An 18,821-nucleotide genomic window follows, 5' to 3' on the forward strand; every position below is an offset into this window, starting at 1 on the left:
TGTTATCATTTTATTATGAAGTAGTCACTCTGCCGTTTAAGTTCCGTTACCTCATTAACGGCAACCCTATTTGGCAGTCTAAATGAGTTTTAAATGCCAACTTAGATGTCAAATTGAGAAGTGAATATTTTCTTTCAGTCAAATGGAAAAGAAAACTAAAAAAGAAGAGACAAACTGTTTTATTTTTCCAGTTTAAGGTGTAATTAATTTAAAATTTTTAATTAATTAAATTTATTTAATTAAAAACCTATTTTTGTCTCAGTTGGACATCTAAGTTGGCATATAAAATCCATTTGGACTGCCTATTGCTGTATGTTAGGGTGACTAAAATATAACATTTCAAACATAAGTGACTAAAATACAATTTGAGTTAAACAAAAGTGACTATTTTTATAGTTTCCCTCCTTATTATTGACATGTGATAATTAAAATGCCACGCTACTTTCTTTCTACCTAGATCTCGTTTCAATTCCAAAAGCAGCAGCAGCCATCGCCGAACGGAGATACCGGCGATCCCTCGTTTCACCGGTGGTGTCCGAACGCATTAAATCTTATCAATTCATTTTTTTTAATCTTTTGATGATATCCTTGAGCTTTTTCTAGTGACTGGAAACATGTGGACAAAACTCGTGTCGTGCCTGCGTGTTTTTTTTAATGAGTCTTTTGACTTTTCAAATATACTCTCTTTCCGATTTGTGCCCAAGTTTTTGGATTTCCATTGATAATAATGGAAGTTCGGGTCTTGATTTGTGTATCCTGGTTGTTTCGTGGAGTGTGCTTTTCCATCTAGATTCTCCTTTCTTTGATTCACGGTTTTATTTCAGATTCATATTTGTATGCGGGGGGAGCTTTCTAGTGAAAATTGTACTTAAATTGGACTACCTCTTCGCTTCAAATATGAAGCTGTTCTAATTCTTTGACTATCAAATCTTTTTGTTTTGGTGAGCAAAAGAATTCACTAATGCTTCAAGAGTGAACGGATGCTAGGTTAAGATGGTGGCGGTGCCAAAGCAAGTTGCTGGGAACAGCATGTTGGGGAATTCCAGTATTTGGGGGGATGTAAAATGTAATAGTTACTTGCTTTTCCATGGCGAAACTGCGCTTAGGAATGGTTTACGAGCCTTCTTATACTTTCTCGGACTTGCTTATTGCTTCATTGGGTTATCTGCTATAACTGCCCGTTTCTTCCGATCCATGGAGAATATTGTGAAACACTCACGTACTGTTGTAGAGGTAGATCCTCACACTAATACTGAAATTATTAAACAAGAAAAGGTTTGGAATTATGCTACTGCAGACATTACTTTGCTTGCCTTTGGGACTAGCTTCCCTCAAATATCTTTAGCAACTATTGATGCCATTCGAAACATTGGGAGCCTCTATGCCGGAGGTTTGTTCTCTCATATGCTCTTTCTTTCGGTTTATTAATTACAACAAATTTCAAATTTGGATATAGGTAGTATTGTCTTAATTAGAACAGATTCCAAAATTGAATAGAGAGCATTTGTCTTGATATTTTGTCAGCTTACTTTAACCTACAGGTTTGGGTCCTGGAACTCTTCTGGGTTCAGCTGCATTCGACCTTTTCCCTATCCATGCTGTTTGTGTTGTAGTTCCAAAAGCTGGAGAGTTGAAAAAAATATCTGATATAGGTGTTTGGCTGGTGGAGCTCTTTTGGTCCTTTTGGGCTTATGCTTGGCTGTACATAATTTTAGAGGTAACTTCAAGTAACTTCTTCTGAAGTAAAGTTTCATGATTTGTATTTTATAGGGATATTTAACTTGTGCTGTTAGCTGAATGTCTTTATCCAAGTTATACTGAGAAGACCTCTAATATGGCCCTTTTAGACTTGTGTTTCTTTGATTTTCAGTAAGTGATGTAAGAAAATTGCTTGCCTTTTGCATAACCTGTGATTAGTTTCACTATTTTTCTGTATGGAGTGTTTACATGCATTATATTAATGGTTCACATCTATGGAGCACTTGCTCATGGATAGGTCGTACTTCATGTTGCAGGTGTGGACACCAAAGGTTGTTACAATTTGGGAGGCCTTATTGACAGTCTTGATGTATGGACTACTGCTCATTCATGCATACGCTCAAGACAAACGCTGGCCTTATATATCTCTGCCCTTGTATGCTCTTCTTCTTCTTCCCCCTATTATTGTCTCGTGCACTGTTATCCTTTTGATTTCTTTTGTTCATGTGAAGAACGAGAGGTGAGAGGCCTGAGGACTGGGTGCCAGCAGAGGTTGCCTCAGTTAGCTGTGAGGACGATGTCTATGGTGGGTACACTGAGATACTTGCAGTTGAAGAAGACAAAAATGAGGAAATTGTTGATATTTTGTCCTTTCATTCAGAAAAACGAGAACGTAATAACACACTGTCTGACTCTTGTTGACATTGTTTTGTTTGAGGTCACATGTTATCATTGACTATGATCCTCTAGCAGTCTTTCCCTTGGAAAGTTAATATGAAGTGAAGCTGAATCTACAAAATTAATGTTACACATGATGGAACTTGGACACGCTTAAACAGATTAGTTCATCAAAACTATAATTCAATACATACTTGCTTTCTTCTTCATTCTTATCTGTTCATAATAGAATGAAAGAATGATGAAGTCATAGGGAAGACATGGAAATTAAAGTTTTCAGCTGTAGGTTGGGTAAACCTAAATGAAGAGAGGTCCTAGTAAGCAATGATTCATGGATAACAATGCCGGAAAAGGTCATGATTGTTAAATGCTTCAATGTTGTATTTTTGTGGGCTCAATTGTAGTTTATGTAAATAAGTAATTTTAGATGATCTAATTAGTTCCCACTTATTTACTAAGTAACTTGGTTAAGAGGTTGCCTATAACTACTTTTAATTTTCAGTAGCTTAAGCTGATGATGGATTGATCACAACTTTCTTAAAAATTCAACTACTTGCAGACTCTATTTATCGAAAGGTGCCTGCAGCGGAAGATTCAGTTGAATCCTCTAACAGACCCTTTCAGAAGGAGATCAATTTAGAAGATCTTCATGTGCTTCAACTCTGGAAAAAACAGTTCATGGATGCACTTACAGTATGTATCTTTACACTGTAACATAAAAATCCTTTATAACTTCTGCTCTTATATTTTGTAGTAAATTATTTTTCAATCAATCATTGCAAAATGCAAAGTTCAAAAGAAAAAGAAGAAAGAAGAGGAAACGATCCATTATTGTAGTGACTACTTCAGCCTCTCTTCTCTCTATAGAAGTTGGAATGTAACATTTCTACATGAAGCTCCCTTGATTTTTTTCCTTTTTAAGTAAATCTTGCTTAGTTTGAACTTTGAATTAGTACTTTTAAGTTTCTTGGAGCTTATGCATATTAGATTTGGACGTTGTACTTCTTTGATCTAAGCTTATTAGCAATAATCCAATAAATGATGGTGGTGAATAATTCCTTATTTCTTAAACAGTTGGAAAGCCAATCTAGGAAATTAAACAATGCGCATCTTCGGGTGGCAAGAATACTTTGGCAGTCACTACTTGCACCATGGAGACTACTGTTTGCCTTTGTACCTCCTTATCAAATTGCCCATGGATGGATTGCCTTCATTTGCTCTCTACTTTTCATCAGTGGGATAGCTTACATTGTTACAGAGCTGACTGATATTATAAGCTGCGTCACAGGTCTTCCCTCCTTGCCAAAAATTGATTTTTACTAGTATTATAGCTATTGCTATTGGTTATCAAGTGAAATTATCCCTTTTCTCATTGATATTTTATTACAGGGATAAATGCTTATGTCATAGCATTTACAGCATTAGCTGCTGGAACATCATGGCCAGATTTAGTGGCAAGTAAGATTGCTGCTGAACGTCAGTTAACAGCTGACTCTGCTATTGCAAATATTACTTGTAGGTATATCTCATGGAATCTCATCTTTTAACCATACTTCATAATCTTTCAAAGAGGAGTATCGTATAGCAACAGAGATCAGTTGATTAGTATAAATACCAAATGGCCAAATCCTATGAAGCTGGTACCATATGAGTCCTCAATTTAAGAGCAAGAAGGTTGCCTTGCTGCTGATTTTCTGATATTTGTTGTGGTTGCAGTAACTCGGTGAACATTTACGTAGGCATCGGCATCCCATGGCTGATAAATACTGCATACAATTTCATTACATATGGAGAACCATTGAGGATAGAAAATGCGGAGGGACTGGGGTTCACTTTGATGGTGTTCTTCTCAACTTCCGTGGGTTGCATTTCGGTTTTGGTGGTTAGGCGTCTGATACTGGGCGCAGAGCTTGGAGGTCCTAGGTTTTGGGCCTGGGTTACTAGTGTTTTCTTTATGTTGCTTTGGCTTATATTTGTGGTGCTATCTTCCCTTAGAGTTTCTGGCGTCATATAATATGACATTTATTTATATATACTTGATTTAGTTTTTCCCTCTACTTAGGTCCTTTTAGCATGATTTTTTTTTTTTGGTTTTGGCCCCAATTATTTGCATTTTTATAGATTGGTTTTGCCCCTACTCATACAGCTATTTGCTTTGTATTCCCATGTCCATTTCATGGAGATCCATGGGTGCTTTCTCAATAATATTGTCTCCAGGATGAACTCAGACCCTATAATAGTTTTTTCATTTTTAAACCAGCACTTACTAGTATTATTGTACTTGTAATTTCTAGTCTCTCTGTTTCCCTTTTTAAGGATATCCGAATCAAACTCAGTTTTAGTTTTTCTATTTAATTTTTATAGTATAAATGTTTTAAATTTAAACTAGTAAAAAATAGTATATAAGAATTATTCTTAAAAATCGATGAACCAAAATGGATGGAACCTACAAAAATGCTACAAGTTTTTTCTAAAACCAACCCGAACTTGGCTAATTTCCATTAAACAATGGAGAAACGGCCATAACGGTTACAAAGCTGGAGAACCAAGACAAATTTAGGATATTAAAGAAATTTATTAGGCGACAAGAACAAGAGCTCAACAAGGAGTAAGTGGGTGCCTTTTGAGCAACCTATTCTACCATCAAACAGCTACGCAATGCAAATTGAAACTCCATTCTTTTAAGAACTGACAACAATCCTCAAACCTCAAAACCACCACATATTCTTTGATTAAGCAAGGGCACCTGTACATGCTGTGGCAGGAGCAGTTCCAACTTTTGCACTGCTGTATTTCTTGGTGATGAATCTACAATAACAAAAAAAAGGATCATGCGCGATGAAATGTTTAGCCCTTAATCGGTATGGAGAAAAAGAGAATTGTTGCTGTCAACGTAAATCAAGGCCATATTTACCTGAAGAAATCCCTCCACAACAACTCGAACATCAGCCAGTTCATTTGAGTATCAGGTGAGCCACTGCCCCCATCATTTTTCTTTGAGGTAGCAGAAACGGTCCTGCCAATCACATAAATGCATTCAATATAAGAAAACATCTCATAACCAAGCCTTCTCCCACTACATTGGGTTTGGTAATAAGGATCATATTGCTCCATTTTACTCTTTGTTTTTCAAACATATCCACAAATAATGCTCCATATTTAGACATTATTTGTACAAGGGAAAAAACTGGTACTTGACACCATACCTATTTGCAGTTTTCTTTAGTTCATCAAACATGAACCGGGGAGATAAGCATCCCATAGCTAGCCATGGTGATATTTTGCAAGAAAAGTTAGCACCATATATGGTTTCTTGGCTACCATCCTTGCTCCCCTTGTATGGCTGTGCTTTACACTCAGCTGCAAACTTTTTAAGCCTTTGCAATGCTTCATTCTCGCCACCAGCCATAGAAGCACTAACAGATGGCCTGCCATCCTACATGTAAACAACCAATACTTTCTCAACGCCTTTAAAACCATAAATCAAAAGAAAATAAGTCCAAGTAAAGCTTCCAAAAGTAGACTCCCCCAATCAATCATCATTGAACCAACCCTAAGACATAGCCAGCACTGCTAATTGAAACAATATTAAACTACACAATCCAAACCATAGTACTTTAGATGTGAGTACCCTAATATTTCTACTACTAGTTTGAAGCAAGATACAAAGATAAGTGAACCAATATTCCTACGGAAAATATAGAAGTTTAAATCTCAAACCTGAGCCATTGTGGCAGCAGTGTTAAGTCCCAGATCCGTCAATGAAGGAATATCTCCAGTCTCCACATCACCTCTAGAAGGCATCCCTTTCATTTGGTCCAATGATTCAATCGTCTTCCTTATCTCCAAACCGTTAACTTTATCCCTAAATCCACCATAATTGGAAGGCATATCTTCCAATTTAAACGGCAAATCATCAACATGGAACAAAGTACTTCCCCAAAAGTACTTAACTTCAACACCCTCTTCTTTCATGGCAGACTCAATCTTTTCCTCAGCCTTAACCTCATCATGAGAAACTTCTCTATGAGCATAGACAGCGTCGGCCCCGATAGCTTTAGCTAACTCAACCAAAACACACTCCGGCTTCCCAATCCGAACCACAAGATCCGACCCTCGTGCTTGCAGATTCTTCCGAAGATCCGAAACCGATTCAATCAAGAATGTGGCTCTGTAAGGACCGGTTTTGTCGAACCCAGATGAGGATTTCCCGTAATCTCGAGGGTCAAAACAGTAAACCGGCAAAACCGACATGGACTCATTGTTGGCGGTGTTGAGACACTCGTTGTCGTGGACCCGTAAATCGTTGCGGAACCAAACGATGGAAGCTCGACGAATTGCGGCGCCATTGGAGGGGTCGAGAGGGCGGCGCGGACCTAAGGAGAGAGGGGACTGGAGAGGGTTATTGGCAAAGGTGGATTTGAAGGAAAGTTTGGAAGGGGAAGGGGAAGGGGAAGTTGAAGAAAGGGAGAGATGAGAAAGAGACGAAGCTTGAGTTGGAACTTTAACTTTGGAGGGAGATTGAGCAGAGAATAAAGATAAGATTTTGGGTTGGATGAAAAACTGGGTAGGTAGGGTTGGGGGCAAGGAAGATAAAGAAAGAGATGCAGTAGCAAATGGGGATTGAGAAACTTGATATTGGTTTTGGGTTTGCTCCTCGGTTGATTTGATTTCAGGGTTTTCACAAGACTGGGGATTGGAATCCATGATGATGTTTTCCGGTGAAGATAAGAAAGCTGGGCTTGGTGGGTGGTGAGTGGTGACTTGAAGGTTTTATTATCTTGTTATATCTAACAACTCTACTCTTTGTCGCCTTTTCCCTTTGCCCTTTGCCCTTTGCATTTAGTATTCAAATTTGTTTTTGTTGGGTGATTCTATATTTGTGCTTCACTCCTCCCACCACCCACTACACCTAACCTTTTTCCACCAACCTTCAAAGTTCCACACCACTCACTAATTTGGACTTTGTAGCCTTACCTTACCTTTTGGGTTTAGGGTTGGGTTGGTAGAATAAAAACAATAGGTTCTCCACGTCAATCTCATTTCACTAAATGGACTTCTTGAATGAGTTGACTCAAATTAACACGAAAGGAGAAAAAAAGAAAAAGAAAAAGGGAATTTAAATACTTTCGAAATTGCAAATTAGCTCTCTTGGCGATGGCAAGAATCCTGACTTCCACTCATACTCCTCTTGGGCATGGAATAGCCTTAAAGAAGGGATCTCATTCAAGCTGGAATATGGGGAATGGAAACCTTATTTCAGTTTGGGATACTTTCAAATTTTCAAGTCACCTTTTCCAGGCTCCTGGGCTATGATTTTCATTTGGTAAAGCATCTTCCCAACGTCTGGAAAGAATAATGGAATTATGATACTTTCCCTTTTTTTTTTTCAACCAATATAAAATTGAAGCAATCATAAAAATCCCTATTGACTCTTTATTTATTTGACATCATACGAAGAATGACTTGTTTATTGTCAAATCCAAATATCTCTCCATCTCCCCTTTCGTCAAAAGACATCAAAACTACACGACCTCTTGTCTTAGATGCAATTATCATTCGAAATTCTTAAAGCACATCATGTTCTTTTGCCCCTTGCCTGAGCCATATGGAACACTTCGCTCTTTCATTATGACTCAAATTCGGTGGGATTTCATTCCTTTGCACAATGTTGAATTTTGGTGCAAAGAATACTTACCTCAGGTTCTTCGCTCGATCCCGAGCTCATTGATTACATTTGTTGGGAGATACGGAAAGCTCAAAAGACCACCATTTTCAAAGGAGAAAAGATAGATCCGATTCAAGCTTGAAATGATGCTTTTGAAGGATTTTCAAACTTTCCCGTCATAAATCCTCAATCCTCTTTTTTCCCCACCCCCCCAAAGGCACTTTAAAGGTTAACTAGGACATGACTTTACCTGTAAAAAGTTTTGAAAACGAGATTTTTTACAATATCTATTTTCACGATATTCATTTTTTTTCTTTTAAATTTTTATTTCAATTATGCCACATGAGATATGTGTCTAATTTAATTGTTGAACTGACGATTTTAATAATGAAAAGATCTTATTAATATAACATCGATATTTTAAGGATGTAGTTAAAATGTTTTAAAATTTAGAGACTAATTTAAAATAAAGGTCATAGTTTGGGGATGATTGATGTAACAAAAGATGTAAAAACACACTCAAAATAATGAATATTACTTTTGTTTATGCACGCTGAGAATCTAAAATTTTAATTCATATTTATAGACCCAAAGGCAAATTTAAAGTAATTAAGTAAAGTTAATCATAAGAAACAAATACTCCTTCAACCTCCCATTGTTAAAAGGTTGTGCAACAAGGATCAGATCAACACCAATTCCAAATAAGGTAATTTTTTATACCTAGTAAGGGTACATGCATTAAGAGTAACAAAAAACTATAATCCACCATTAAAAGTTGTGTAACAAGATCGACACCAATTCCACGTAAATATAATTTTCTATACTTGAAAGAAAAATCAAAATAGATTTTTTTTAGTTTAAGCACTGTGATTCATTTGTATGTACGCCAGCGTCAAGGCTGCTGAATGACACGCAAAAGAAAAGAAACTAACTGCCAATGCCAAATGTCATACAGAAGAGAAGTCCAATCGACTCACCAACACTCTAGCTTTCTACTGGCCTATTACTCACCGACCTGATAATAATAGTATACAATTAACTTCACCCTCAACCTCGAGCCAACTACCCCACAACAATATTATCTCAATTTTCAATCTCAAGAGATGGTTTACTCAATTGTCGACAGGTAGTAGGCACATACCTTATAATCAACAACTGATTGAGAAGGTTAATGGGAATTCAGAAAGTTGAAACCAGAGTGGGTATAGTAAAGCACTATTTTCTCCAGTCAACCAAATGCACGTGAACACTGAACCAGGACAAACTACATCAGAGATTTCATACCTTCAATTTGCTATTGCTGATTTAACACAGGAAGAGATGGGCGTGGCCTAACAACATTCAGCACACCCCTTGCAGTTGCCTGTTCATAGAAACAAAACAGCGTGTAAGAATGGTACAGGATCTAAGTTTAGTATATGTAAGACTGCACTTATCCCTACCTCAAAGAATGAATTAAAATTCATTCGCAAAAGGAAACGTCTAAGAAATGGAGCTCGCTGACTCCCAGCAAGCCTGCTACTGCGCAATATAGTGTATAAGGAGTTGGATTTCTTGTTAAATTCCTGGAAAAAAATGGTTCGGATCAATATCCTTTAAATACACAACCATGCAAATAGTAACATGAATAATAAAGTCCTGACAACAAGTTAATCAAACAACATATATCTGTTATTTCCTTTGTGGAAATTTGATCTATCTCAAGCGTTAAAAAGGTAGGCAAATTGTCAGAACCAACTAATGCCAAGTTGTAAATGATGTTGGAAATTCAAGGCACATATCCATCATATTCACTAACTCAAAATACTTATTCTTGCCATGTTAACTGCATAAGCAAATAAAAGATGCCAGATATGGGTACCTCAGTTATACGCTCTAGTTCAGATGTATTTTGACTACTTTCTTGGTTCTCAATGTTCCAGCAAAACTGCAGGCAAAGAGTCATGATGCTGTCCAATATCCTTGACACAGAGCCAATGTCCAAGAATGACTGAGAGATTAAAGCTGACAAATACCTGTAATGATGCTAAGAACATGTAAGCATTCAGCCACATCATCAATGTTTGGCAAGACAAACCAAAAGAATAAAAAGAGAAAACATCAATTTATATGGATTATTCTTTCTACTTAAATTATATATGGATTATGGAATGACTTCTATGAAATATACAATAGTGACCCAGAAGGCCAAAAATATAATTCAAGATTATTTGTATGAAATTCACCTAAATCAAGTCCTTACTAATAGTAACAAGAAAAAATGATTCAATGTTTAGGTTGTTTGCCTTTCCGTTTAAGTTAGCAGATACTAGGCTGACATGGTATCCAAAAGTTGAGAAGGAACTCATCTTACTCTTGATGGAAACCCACAAGTTCAGTGAAGTCACGAGAATCTTGAATATGAGATTGCAAAACATTCCATTGAGATTCTATCACATCAACCTAAACAGAAAAGTTAAAATCTCTATTATGAAGATTCATGAAATGAGCAAAATATAAATTCACAAAGGGAAGAACATATCTACATTGACCAAACAAGAAAAACCAAAAATGGTATAACAATTTAAGAATTTTGGTTATTTAATTCTCGATGTCATTTTATCTTAGAGCGTCTTCATTCTAAAGGAATCTATATCAGAATTTGTCTATTAAACTACATAGGAATCTATATCTGATTTTAGCTGCCAGTACTATTCTCTTGACTCGTTTCCACCAGGATCCATGGTGTTGGGTTTTTAAGTAATTGATCGGTGTAGAAGTTAATCATCCACCTATGATGCAACACTGAAGATGTCATTAAAAGACTTTGCATCAGATGATACTCTTCCCAACTGTTCAATTTGAATCTAGGTCACAAACTTGCACCAGAATACCGGCCAATCATTATGCATCGAAGAACTAACCATATAGAATCCTAACGGGAATTTCATGATTATGCCAGTATTTTGTCATAATATTTGAAATAACTGCAAGAATTGTTGCTAGCTAGAAACTTCAAGTGGTGAGCACCCCTTTGGATGATTCACAGCCCATTTAACACCTATACAAAATGATCAAATTATTTCAGCTACCAGTGTAACCATAGCCCAGTTAATAGTCAAAGTATCAAATATATAGTTTGACCCAAGCCTATAAATGGACAAACTCATTCATAATGCCTAGAACTACCTTTCTTTTGGGGGTTGGGAGGGGGGGGGGGACCAACATTGCAGACACATTATTTGAACTGTATAGTATAAAGGACCTGAATATAAAATTGAAGATTTCTGATTAAAAATGCCATATGCTCTCTAACACGCCACATTGGTCTAAAACACTGCTGCGGTGGCTGAGATATTGAGCAGTTCATCTGGTCCTTGCGGTGTTTGGCAAAATATGTGTGCTCCTGATGCATAACAGAGGCCCAGGATTTTTCCAATTCCATTTGTGTTCGCTTAAGCCTCAGCAGGTATTGGAAAATTCTACGATACCTGGAGCACAATAATGATTAAAAATATTTGAAGTCTTTTAATCATATAGGCTAAGCCTATCAAATGTTTTTACAATTATTATTTCTTATTTCAAAGGCTGCTTCTTGCCCAAAGGAAATTTAGCAATAAGAAAGATTCAAGGGACCTATAAAGCAATTGAATCTTACTTGGAGAGCACTTCTTGGGTAAAGAAAAGCTGTAAGGGCCAATCAACAGAATATTCAAGTGCAATACCATCCCAACCACCAACTGAGGTCTCTGAACTTCCATCAGTGTATGCTTTTGTCTTCGGTATATCTCTTTGAGAGGATTTCACTGTGATCCCAAATGAAGGCATCCTGATTGATGAGAAAGACAATTAAGATCACATTCCTTATAGTTTCCAGATACGGCATAACTGAGTGAAAAACGACTAGATTCTTACTGCAAAGATACTCTAGAAAAGTACTTGTCTTCCTCCCCAATGGTCTTTATGGCTGCCTGCAAAGCAAGGAGCCGAGGAATTCATACAAACAGTTATTTCAATCTGAAACCTGAAAAAGAAGCCCTTATCTTTGTACACATTCGAGTACAACTAAATTTGTCATATATATTGGCCTCAAACAAGTTAATAGAAATAATCTCATACCAACTGAAATGGAACCATAAGATCAGCTTCAGCAGTTGACTGGCGAGGCGGTAGGCGCATTAACTGTCGGCTCTCCTCAAGGAAGCACTAGAGAATAATGAATATCTATTAACATGTTACGTATTTTCAAGAAGGAAATAACTAAAATTATTTTACCTGGTTAATCAAGTCAGAAGACTAGAACACATAACCTAAAGCAACTTTTCACATGCAGTGCATTCTTTACCTGGAAAAAGTCTCCCTTTGCCAAAAGAAAATAGTCCTTTAGAGCTTTTAAGTGGCCATTCAAGTCAGCACGCACAACCACAAGCTGCAGAATCAGAGCAAATTCAATAAATACGGGCTTCAAATACATCATGAAGCAAGTTTCACACAAAGCACCTGCCAAAGATGACTAGCTGCGATAGCCCGGATAGAGTCAACTGAGCATTCAAATGATCTTTTGTGAAATTCTGATGATTCCTACAAATAATAAATGCACAATTAACAAAAGCTTTATTCCATTTAAGGGCATAAGTAGATATGATACTACGTAACTGTGGAAGAAAACCTTTAGATCTAGAAGCATAGTTTCAATCTTATCAGCCACTGATTGTGGGAGCAATTCTTCTTCAATCGTTTTTACATCCAAGAAAACCTCCTTCTGGAAAGGAACACCCACAGCTGATCCATGAAACTTTTGAGAGCCTTTTTTTGTCTGCTGATTAGACAGAGCATCCTGAAATTGGATTGCAGGGCTTGGGTTCCGGAGAACCCTGATGGCTTTACCAGCAAAAAGAATAGACTCTGCTACACGCATATGGATATACTCGGGGAGCATATCCTACAAAACAACAGCCGAAGAATAAATAGCTCGCGACAACAAAACTAAGAACACAGAAAGAAGTATGCACGAAATCCTTTTTATCTGAGATTCATTTCCAGGTTTCTTTCCATTTAACTTATAGGTTCACAGTAGCAGAACATAGATTACTGGTTTGTTGACATGCAGATTTAACCTAACAATTCCCACACACAAATCCTTGTTTCTTAATTGCTGCTAATGAAGAAAACAGTGACGATGTTATTCATCTATAGAAACTAATGCCTACAGAAGAAAATCAAAAGAAGTGAGTGATGTCTACTATCCTAATAACAATTTGCTAAATAAATGCTCAAATGTGACTGGAAGTATGGGAATTGACCACAAACCCTAGAATAGTGTTTCCCCATTCCAACAAGTTTATATGTAATAATTAAATTTAGCTAAAACAAGGAACAGAGGTTTGCAACAATGTCATGAAAAAAAAAGAAACTAAAACAATTAGGAGATGGCTCCACAAATACCAGAAATATATGAAAGCCCAAGTGCCAATCAGTTAAAGATGTATCCACAGTTGACAAGCGAGCCAATTTTTCTGATGTATCCGAGATAGATAAGCCATACTCCACATCCCGATCTTCTTGCCTGGAAATAATAGAATCATTAAACTAGTTCAATGTGTAAGGATACAAACCAAAGAGAATGTCCATGCGACTTATGAAATAAAAGAATTAAAAGACATTAAAGTTCCAAAAAAAAATATCCTTGTATGAATTAAAAAGGGAAAATACATACTGTTTTAATCCTTACCTTCTAATGAAAAATTCTCCATGCTGGTCTTGTAGAATTCCATAAATCATCCATGATGAAAGTTGGTTATACAACACTTGATGACCATGCCAAAGAAGCCTATGGTTCAAGAATTAGTCTACAAGCTGATCATTAAAATCTTAACATTTTTAAGCAATGAACTTATGGCTATAACCTAAAACCACATTTGAAGACAGTTAACTTATAACCAAGCATAAACATAGTCTCAGGCTCCCCAGCCATTCACAAGCAATTACATGAACACTGAAAATTAGGCATATAGAAGTTTGGATTGTAATCATTGATTTAATCTTTATTAATTATCACAGCAGATTGAAGAATGCAATAAATATGAATTTTAATTGCAGTATAAATTTTCACTAGAGACGCATAAGAAAAGGGTGGTATTATAAATAAGAAAACAAACTGGCATTTTTATAGGAGAAATGGAGACTACTTGTCGCATTTTTTGCATTAGAAGAGCAAAGCAAAGAAAAAGGAAACTCAATACCTTTGAATGCAGGCCTGCAATTCAGGCACCCCACAGTGGCAGCGTTTGTGTAAAAGGTTAAGAAGCTGTCCTCCACGTATATCATCACGCTCAATCTCTAGAATAAGCTCGTACAAAGGCGGCAATATAACAAAGAACTGCAACGAAATGATAAACTTATAGAACGAGAGTAAAGAGCAACTAGGAAATTTAAATCAGCGATACGACGTGCTTAAAATAACAAGAAACCTTATTGAGGCCCTGAGTGACAGTTGCCAAAATTGGCATGGTTTCCGACAACAATTTCTGCTCGAGTTGAAGAACAGCAGACTTGTAGACAGAGAGTATCTCCACCAGGCCATTAGCAATGGCTCTTCGATAAACGCTTGGCTTCCCGCTTTTAGGATTTGACAACTCAGAGGCTCTGTCCAAAGGAGAAACATCAGCCGCTCTTATCCAGCTTAGATTCCGGGATTTCGTGGCAAAGCGATCGAGCTCTCGGTAGTAAAACCCTAACGTAATTAGCTTCTCGATAAGATCCCTGGGAGAAAATTATTCGTATGAAACCCTAAGGGGAGAGAGAGAGAGAGAGAGAGAGAGAGAGAGGGTTTTGGATGTTTATGAAAATTAAAAATTTCTTTCTTAAGACCTTTCACTGGGGTCGATGAAGGAAATGTCGGAAGCAAGCTTGAAGGAACGTTGTTCGGAGATGGGAGCGTCGGGAGATAAGCAAATGCCGAGAGATTTATGATGTTCTCGCTCGTCGATTATTAGATCTCCTGTGTAACCAACAAGTGCTAGTAAAAGCTCGTGCAACATTTCCCCCCTTCTTTGTAGTCGTTTTTGTGAAATAAAGACAATCAGAGAGAATTCATGGCTTATCTGTTCTATTCTCTCCAATAACTGCTGATTAAACTTTAGTAGCAGTATATAAAATTTTGAATTAAAGTTAGTCTCCAAAATGCCGATTGCCGGGTGAAGTCCGGCGGCTGTATAACCTTGCCGGCTCACTCCACTACTGCACTAGACAACTTTAATGGATTGGGCCTTGCTTAATAAAGAGCCCAAATGCCGAACACCACCATTATAGTACCATTCCGGTTAGTGTCAGTCATTCTACTAATTACAGATTGATGGAAGGTTTCAAGTTTCAAACTTTCAAGCATTGATTCAATAAACAAATGAGGATGAAATATAACAAGTTTATGACTTCTTCTAATGCACTCATTAAGCTCCGCAACTACAAATAACAGCATCGAACTCTTCATTTTTTTTTTCTTTGAGGAGCGGATGTTTACAAAGACAAAACAAAATGCAATTTCACATAGCATGAGTAATAGTTGCCCTGTGTCGTTTTGCTTCTTCATCTTGCCAACAGCGACTCCTTTATTTGTCCACATTGCTTAAGATCGTCTGGTTTTTTCATGTTGATTAGTTTTATGATTACACCAACACAAGCAGGTATTTCAAACATGAGAAGAGTCATTGTGTGCGCAACGAAATAACTACATCAACTAAATAGCGTAAAGGTAACTCCCCAATGCCCACATGAATATGTTTCCTAGAATATTTTTCTTCTTTTCACCATCTACCTCTTCAACCCATCATTCCCTTCAACATCTTCATTTCAACTCCCCTTATTTCCACCAACGTCAAAATCATTCTCCATGATGAAAAAAAAAATACTAGTAAACATACAACAAATAAAAGTAAACAAGGATACAGTATGCAAGCTAAGATGGTTTCCTGGAAAAGGTTAGGAGATTGTGAGATTTGTGATAACTGCTAAAGTTATCAAAATATTTACCGGTGTAGAAAGGTCTTTAATGGAATGAGGAAGTGTTAGCAAACAAATAAACGAGATGTACCTATAAAAAGCAAAAGGAAAAATTGAAGCAAATTTGGTATCACTAATCGTTAAGGGCTTATATTTATAGATCTTTGAAAATAGGAATTACAAAGCTAGGTAATTAGCACGAATAATAAAATCAATTTTAGCTACAATTCTATTAATGATTAAGAAGAATGGTGAAAAGTTTTGTTGATTATGTGAATAGTGATAAGAATTCACTTTGTTTTTGAAACGAGAGAAAACATTTAACTATTTTTCATATTTGATCTATCAATCCAATTTCATTTCAAGGTTACTTTCATTTCTTTTACTTTGATGAAGAAGTGGTATTATGTGAAATATTTTTCACGGAAAGTATCTTAAAACACAAGACATGGTTGTTTTTAACAAGAGTTGTTCCTAAATAATCATTATTTTAACTTGTTCCAAACCTGAGTTGTTCTATATATAATTGTTATCAATTTAGAAGTTCTTTCGAACATGAGTTTTTGAGGTGATATTTTTCTTGGTAGAACTTTTGAATAATGACCCTTTCGGAAAAATACAATTGTTCTAAACAATGGTTGTTCTAGGAATAACTATTCCTAAAAATGTCATTGTTCTAAATAAAAATTGTTCCGGGGCTCTTCTTTGGGTGTTACTTCCTTGTACTCATAAACATCGTTTCTAGTATTCAAATTAGGGCGGTGCATTTACTTGCGGTTAGTATAAAAACAATGGTGGCGGTAAAATTAAATATTGTTATGATAGTATAGTGTGAGATAAAAAGTAATTAAACGCATCACACCGCCTATCCAAACCTACACTCAATCTTTGTGATCGCTGTCAGATGAGATTTGTTAACAGGCTATACGTTGAAAGAGAAAGTGGGTTTACCAGGATTTGAGGCCGACGAAATGGATTGGTGCGAGTGAACTGAGAATCCGATGAGGGTTAGCTAGGCCCTTTATAAAATTAATGGGTCAAACTAACTACCGCATAAGTCGGCTGAAATAAGGGCGAATAGCTGGAAATACCATTTGGGCTTAAAACGGGCCAATCGCCTACTGAAATGCGTTGGAGCCCACCTCTTCTAAATTATTACAACAACATAAGGCATATGTTTTACCGCTTTTACTTGATTGATGTCTAAGGAGAGGAGCATTTATTTTGATAAAAGAATTCAAGACAACAACTTTTGTTTTGGTTACTGAAATTCTCAAACTTAATCTGACTTATAAGTATCCATTTGTTAATAAAAAGCAACAGTTTGTTTGTTGATATATCACGTTATCAATTATGGTAATATATTCTGCATTACCTAATGGGTAGAAATTTATTATAAGTATGCTCAATTTTTAAAATAATAGTAATGGAGTTTCCTGGACTTGGATGGATATGGACACACACATATGTATATATAATCTCCACCCACAAAGGGTACCATGAAGGCCAGTGGTACACTTGACTTAAAACCCCAGGGCACCAACGTTGCTGATCTCCCTCCTGTATATCCAATGCGCTGCATGGCCCAGAAGATTATGTGTATACACGTTACATATGTTGCAACCGTTTAGAATAGTGAATGAACTCCAAGTCTCCAACATATACTAACCGAACTAAAAAAAAGAAATTAGTAGAAAAAATATGATGAGTAAATGGGGATTGGGGAGTGGTAATATGTTTATCTGCTACTGCATTACTTACAAATAATTCATGAATAAGAGGAGCTTGCAATTGCAAAGGAGAGAGAGATAATAAGGTGAGGAACCCATGTTGGAGAAAGGGAGCACGTGCAGAAGGTGATATATATATATGATATATGTGGCACCAATTCAAGCACTTTCTGCACGTGCCCTGCTTCTCCAACAAGGAGCTACGCACCCACCACAACATCCATCACTCATATTGAGTTGGAAAGGTACGTTGAGAAGCTGTGAAAGAGATGCATGAATTGAAGAAGCTCCAGTATTTATATAAGTGCAAAGAGAGAGTGAAATGGAGGTGAGGGACAGAGCTGGCCCCTTTTTTTTAATTATAGTTATTTTATTTTGTAACGAGCCCAAAGGCAATGGCCATTGGGCAACGTGTAAAGAAGGGGAGCAATATGTGAGAAAATAAAAAGGAAAAAGAATCTCTGACAAAAGAAAGCCAAAAGCCAAAAGGCCTGCGATGCAATCATATATAGTAGTTGTACGCAAAGCGAAGAAATTAAAAGTAGAGATATCTAAGGAAGACCAAGGCTCTGCCTCAATGGCTGGCTACCATTGGATCAAGAATCTCGTGCCATGATATCAGGTCCCACCACCATGTATGGTATGGGCCCATTTATTTATTTATTCTATATGATGTGTGCTTGCTTGAGGCTGAAGAACCTCAACCAGTTGTGTTGTGTTGTGTTGGTGGAAGAAGCAGAAGAGAATAACGTAACAGTGGAAGTAGACGTAGGCTTTGCGTGTTGGGTTCAAACGTGCAAGCTTTCGAGTGTTTTGTATCAATGAGCATGTGAGGAAGGGGGCCTCCCTAGGTTGATATGATTCACTGTTGTGTAAATGTAGGCACCAGCTTTTTTTTATATATATATCGACCAACCATTTAAACTAAATCCGGATTCCCTGCAATTTTGATGGCCTTATGTCATACATGACAGGGATTTAGTGCATGTAAGCAAACCAAAGCTATGGTCGCAAGGTTTGAAAAAGAAGAGAAAGAAAATCATAATCATTTACCAAATCGTGCTAACATC

General features: G+C 36.8%; 3 protein-coding genes across 5 annotated transcripts; 1 reads left to right on the forward strand and 2 right to left on the reverse strand.

Moving 5' to 3' along the window:
* Positions 1-439: 439 nt before the first annotated feature.
* On the forward strand, positions 440-4,632 carry LOC105803013 (magnesium/proton exchanger 1). 3 transcript variants are annotated; one of them, XM_052623752.1, is made up of 8 exons: positions 440-1,390; positions 1,542-1,717; positions 2,016-2,134; positions 2,211-2,284; positions 2,936-3,069; positions 3,451-3,664; positions 3,766-3,895; positions 4,093-4,632. In XM_052623752.1, the coding sequence occupies exons 1-8, from the start codon at positions 994-996 to the stop codon at positions 4,388-4,390; spliced, it is 1,542 nt and encodes a 513-aa protein (XP_052479712.1). In that variant the 5' UTR covers positions 440-993; the 3' UTR covers positions 4,391-4,632. The 3 variants fall into 3 exon arrangements, with proteins under 3 accessions (XP_052479712.1, XP_052479713.1, XP_052479711.1); XM_052623753.1 differs by having other exon boundaries at positions 2,211-2,371; positions 3,766-3,891; positions 4,093-4,236; XM_052623751.1 differs by having other exon boundaries at positions 441-1,390; positions 2,211-2,371.
* Positions 4,633-4,777: 145 nt separating this feature from the next.
* On the reverse strand, positions 4,778-7,288 carry LOC105803014 (blue-light photoreceptor PHR2). Its single transcript, XM_012634949.2, has 4 exons — positions 6,097-7,288; positions 5,583-5,812; positions 5,291-5,392; positions 4,778-5,184 (listed from the first exon to the last, which is right to left on the reverse strand). The coding sequence occupies exons 1-4, from the start codon at positions 7,081-7,083 to the stop codon at positions 5,109-5,111; spliced, it is 1,395 nt and encodes a 464-aa protein (XP_012490403.1). The 5' UTR covers positions 7,084-7,288; the 3' UTR covers positions 4,778-5,108.
* A 1,554-nt stretch (positions 7,289-8,842) lies between these two features.
* LOC105803012 (gamma-tubulin complex component 4) lies at positions 8,843-15,224 on the reverse strand. Its single transcript, XM_052623750.1, has 16 exons — positions 14,894-15,224; positions 14,494-14,785; positions 14,266-14,402; positions 13,755-13,853; positions 13,469-13,589; positions 12,693-12,965; positions 12,524-12,604; positions 12,369-12,452; positions 12,143-12,229; positions 11,939-11,994; positions 11,682-11,852; positions 11,289-11,514; positions 10,398-10,486; positions 9,906-10,059; positions 9,487-9,609; positions 8,843-9,407 (listed from the first exon to the last, which is right to left on the reverse strand). The coding sequence occupies exons 1-16, from the start codon at positions 15,061-15,063 to the stop codon at positions 9,339-9,341; spliced, it is 2,232 nt and encodes a 743-aa protein (XP_052479710.1). The 5' UTR covers positions 15,064-15,224; the 3' UTR covers positions 8,843-9,338.
* Between the last annotated feature and the right edge of the window lie 3,597 nt (positions 15,225-18,821).

This window comes from Gossypium raimondii, chromosome 11, assembly GCF_025698545.1.
Source record: "Gossypium raimondii isolate GPD5lz chromosome 11, ASM2569854v1, whole genome shotgun sequence".
Lineage (NCBI taxonomy): Eukaryota > Viridiplantae > Streptophyta > Magnoliopsida > Malvales > Malvaceae > Gossypium > Gossypium raimondii.

What these genes read in the sequence shown, in the direction of transcription:
- LOC105803014 (XM_012634949.2), bottom strand. Translation starts at nt 7,083, where the DNA reads ATGGATTCCAATCCCCAGTCTTGTGAAAACCCTGAAATCAAATCAACC. An exon ending in CTAAAGAAAACTGCAAATAG is followed by an intron (nt 5,393 to 5,582) that starts GTATGGTGTCAA and finishes TGTGATTGGCAG; the next exon opens with GACCGTTTCTGCTACCTCAA. An exon ending in TTGTGGAGGGATTTCTTCAG is followed by an intron (nt 5,185 to 5,290) that starts GTAAATATGGCC and finishes TTGTTATTGTAG; the next exon opens with ATTCATCACCAAGAAATACA.
- LOC105803013 (XM_052623751.1), top strand. Translation starts at nt 994, where the DNA reads ATGGTGGCGGTGCCAAAGCAAGTTGCTGGGAACAGCATGTTGGGGAAT. An exon ending in CCTTATATATCTCTGCCCTT is followed by an intron (nt 2,135 to 2,210) that starts GTATGCTCTTCT and finishes GTTCATGTGAAG; the next exon opens with AACGAGAGGTGAGAGGCCTG. An exon ending in AGTTCATGGATGCACTTACA is followed by an intron (nt 3,070 to 3,450) that starts GTATGTATCTTT and finishes TTTCTTAAACAG; the next exon opens with TTGGAAAGCCAATCTAGGAA.
- LOC105803012 (XM_052623750.1), bottom strand. Translation starts at nt 15,063, where the DNA reads ATGTTGCACGAGCTTTTACTAGCACTTGTTGGTTACACAGGAGATCTA. An exon ending in TGGGCTTTCATATATTTCTG is followed by an intron (nt 12,966 to 13,468) that starts GTATTTGTGGAG and finishes GTTGTTTTGTAG; the next exon opens with GATATGCTCCCCGAGTATAT. An exon ending in ATCTTCAATTTTATATTCAG is followed by an intron (nt 10,487 to 11,288) that starts GTCCTTTATACT and finishes TTTTCTGTTTAG; the next exon opens with GTTGATGTGATAGAATCTCA.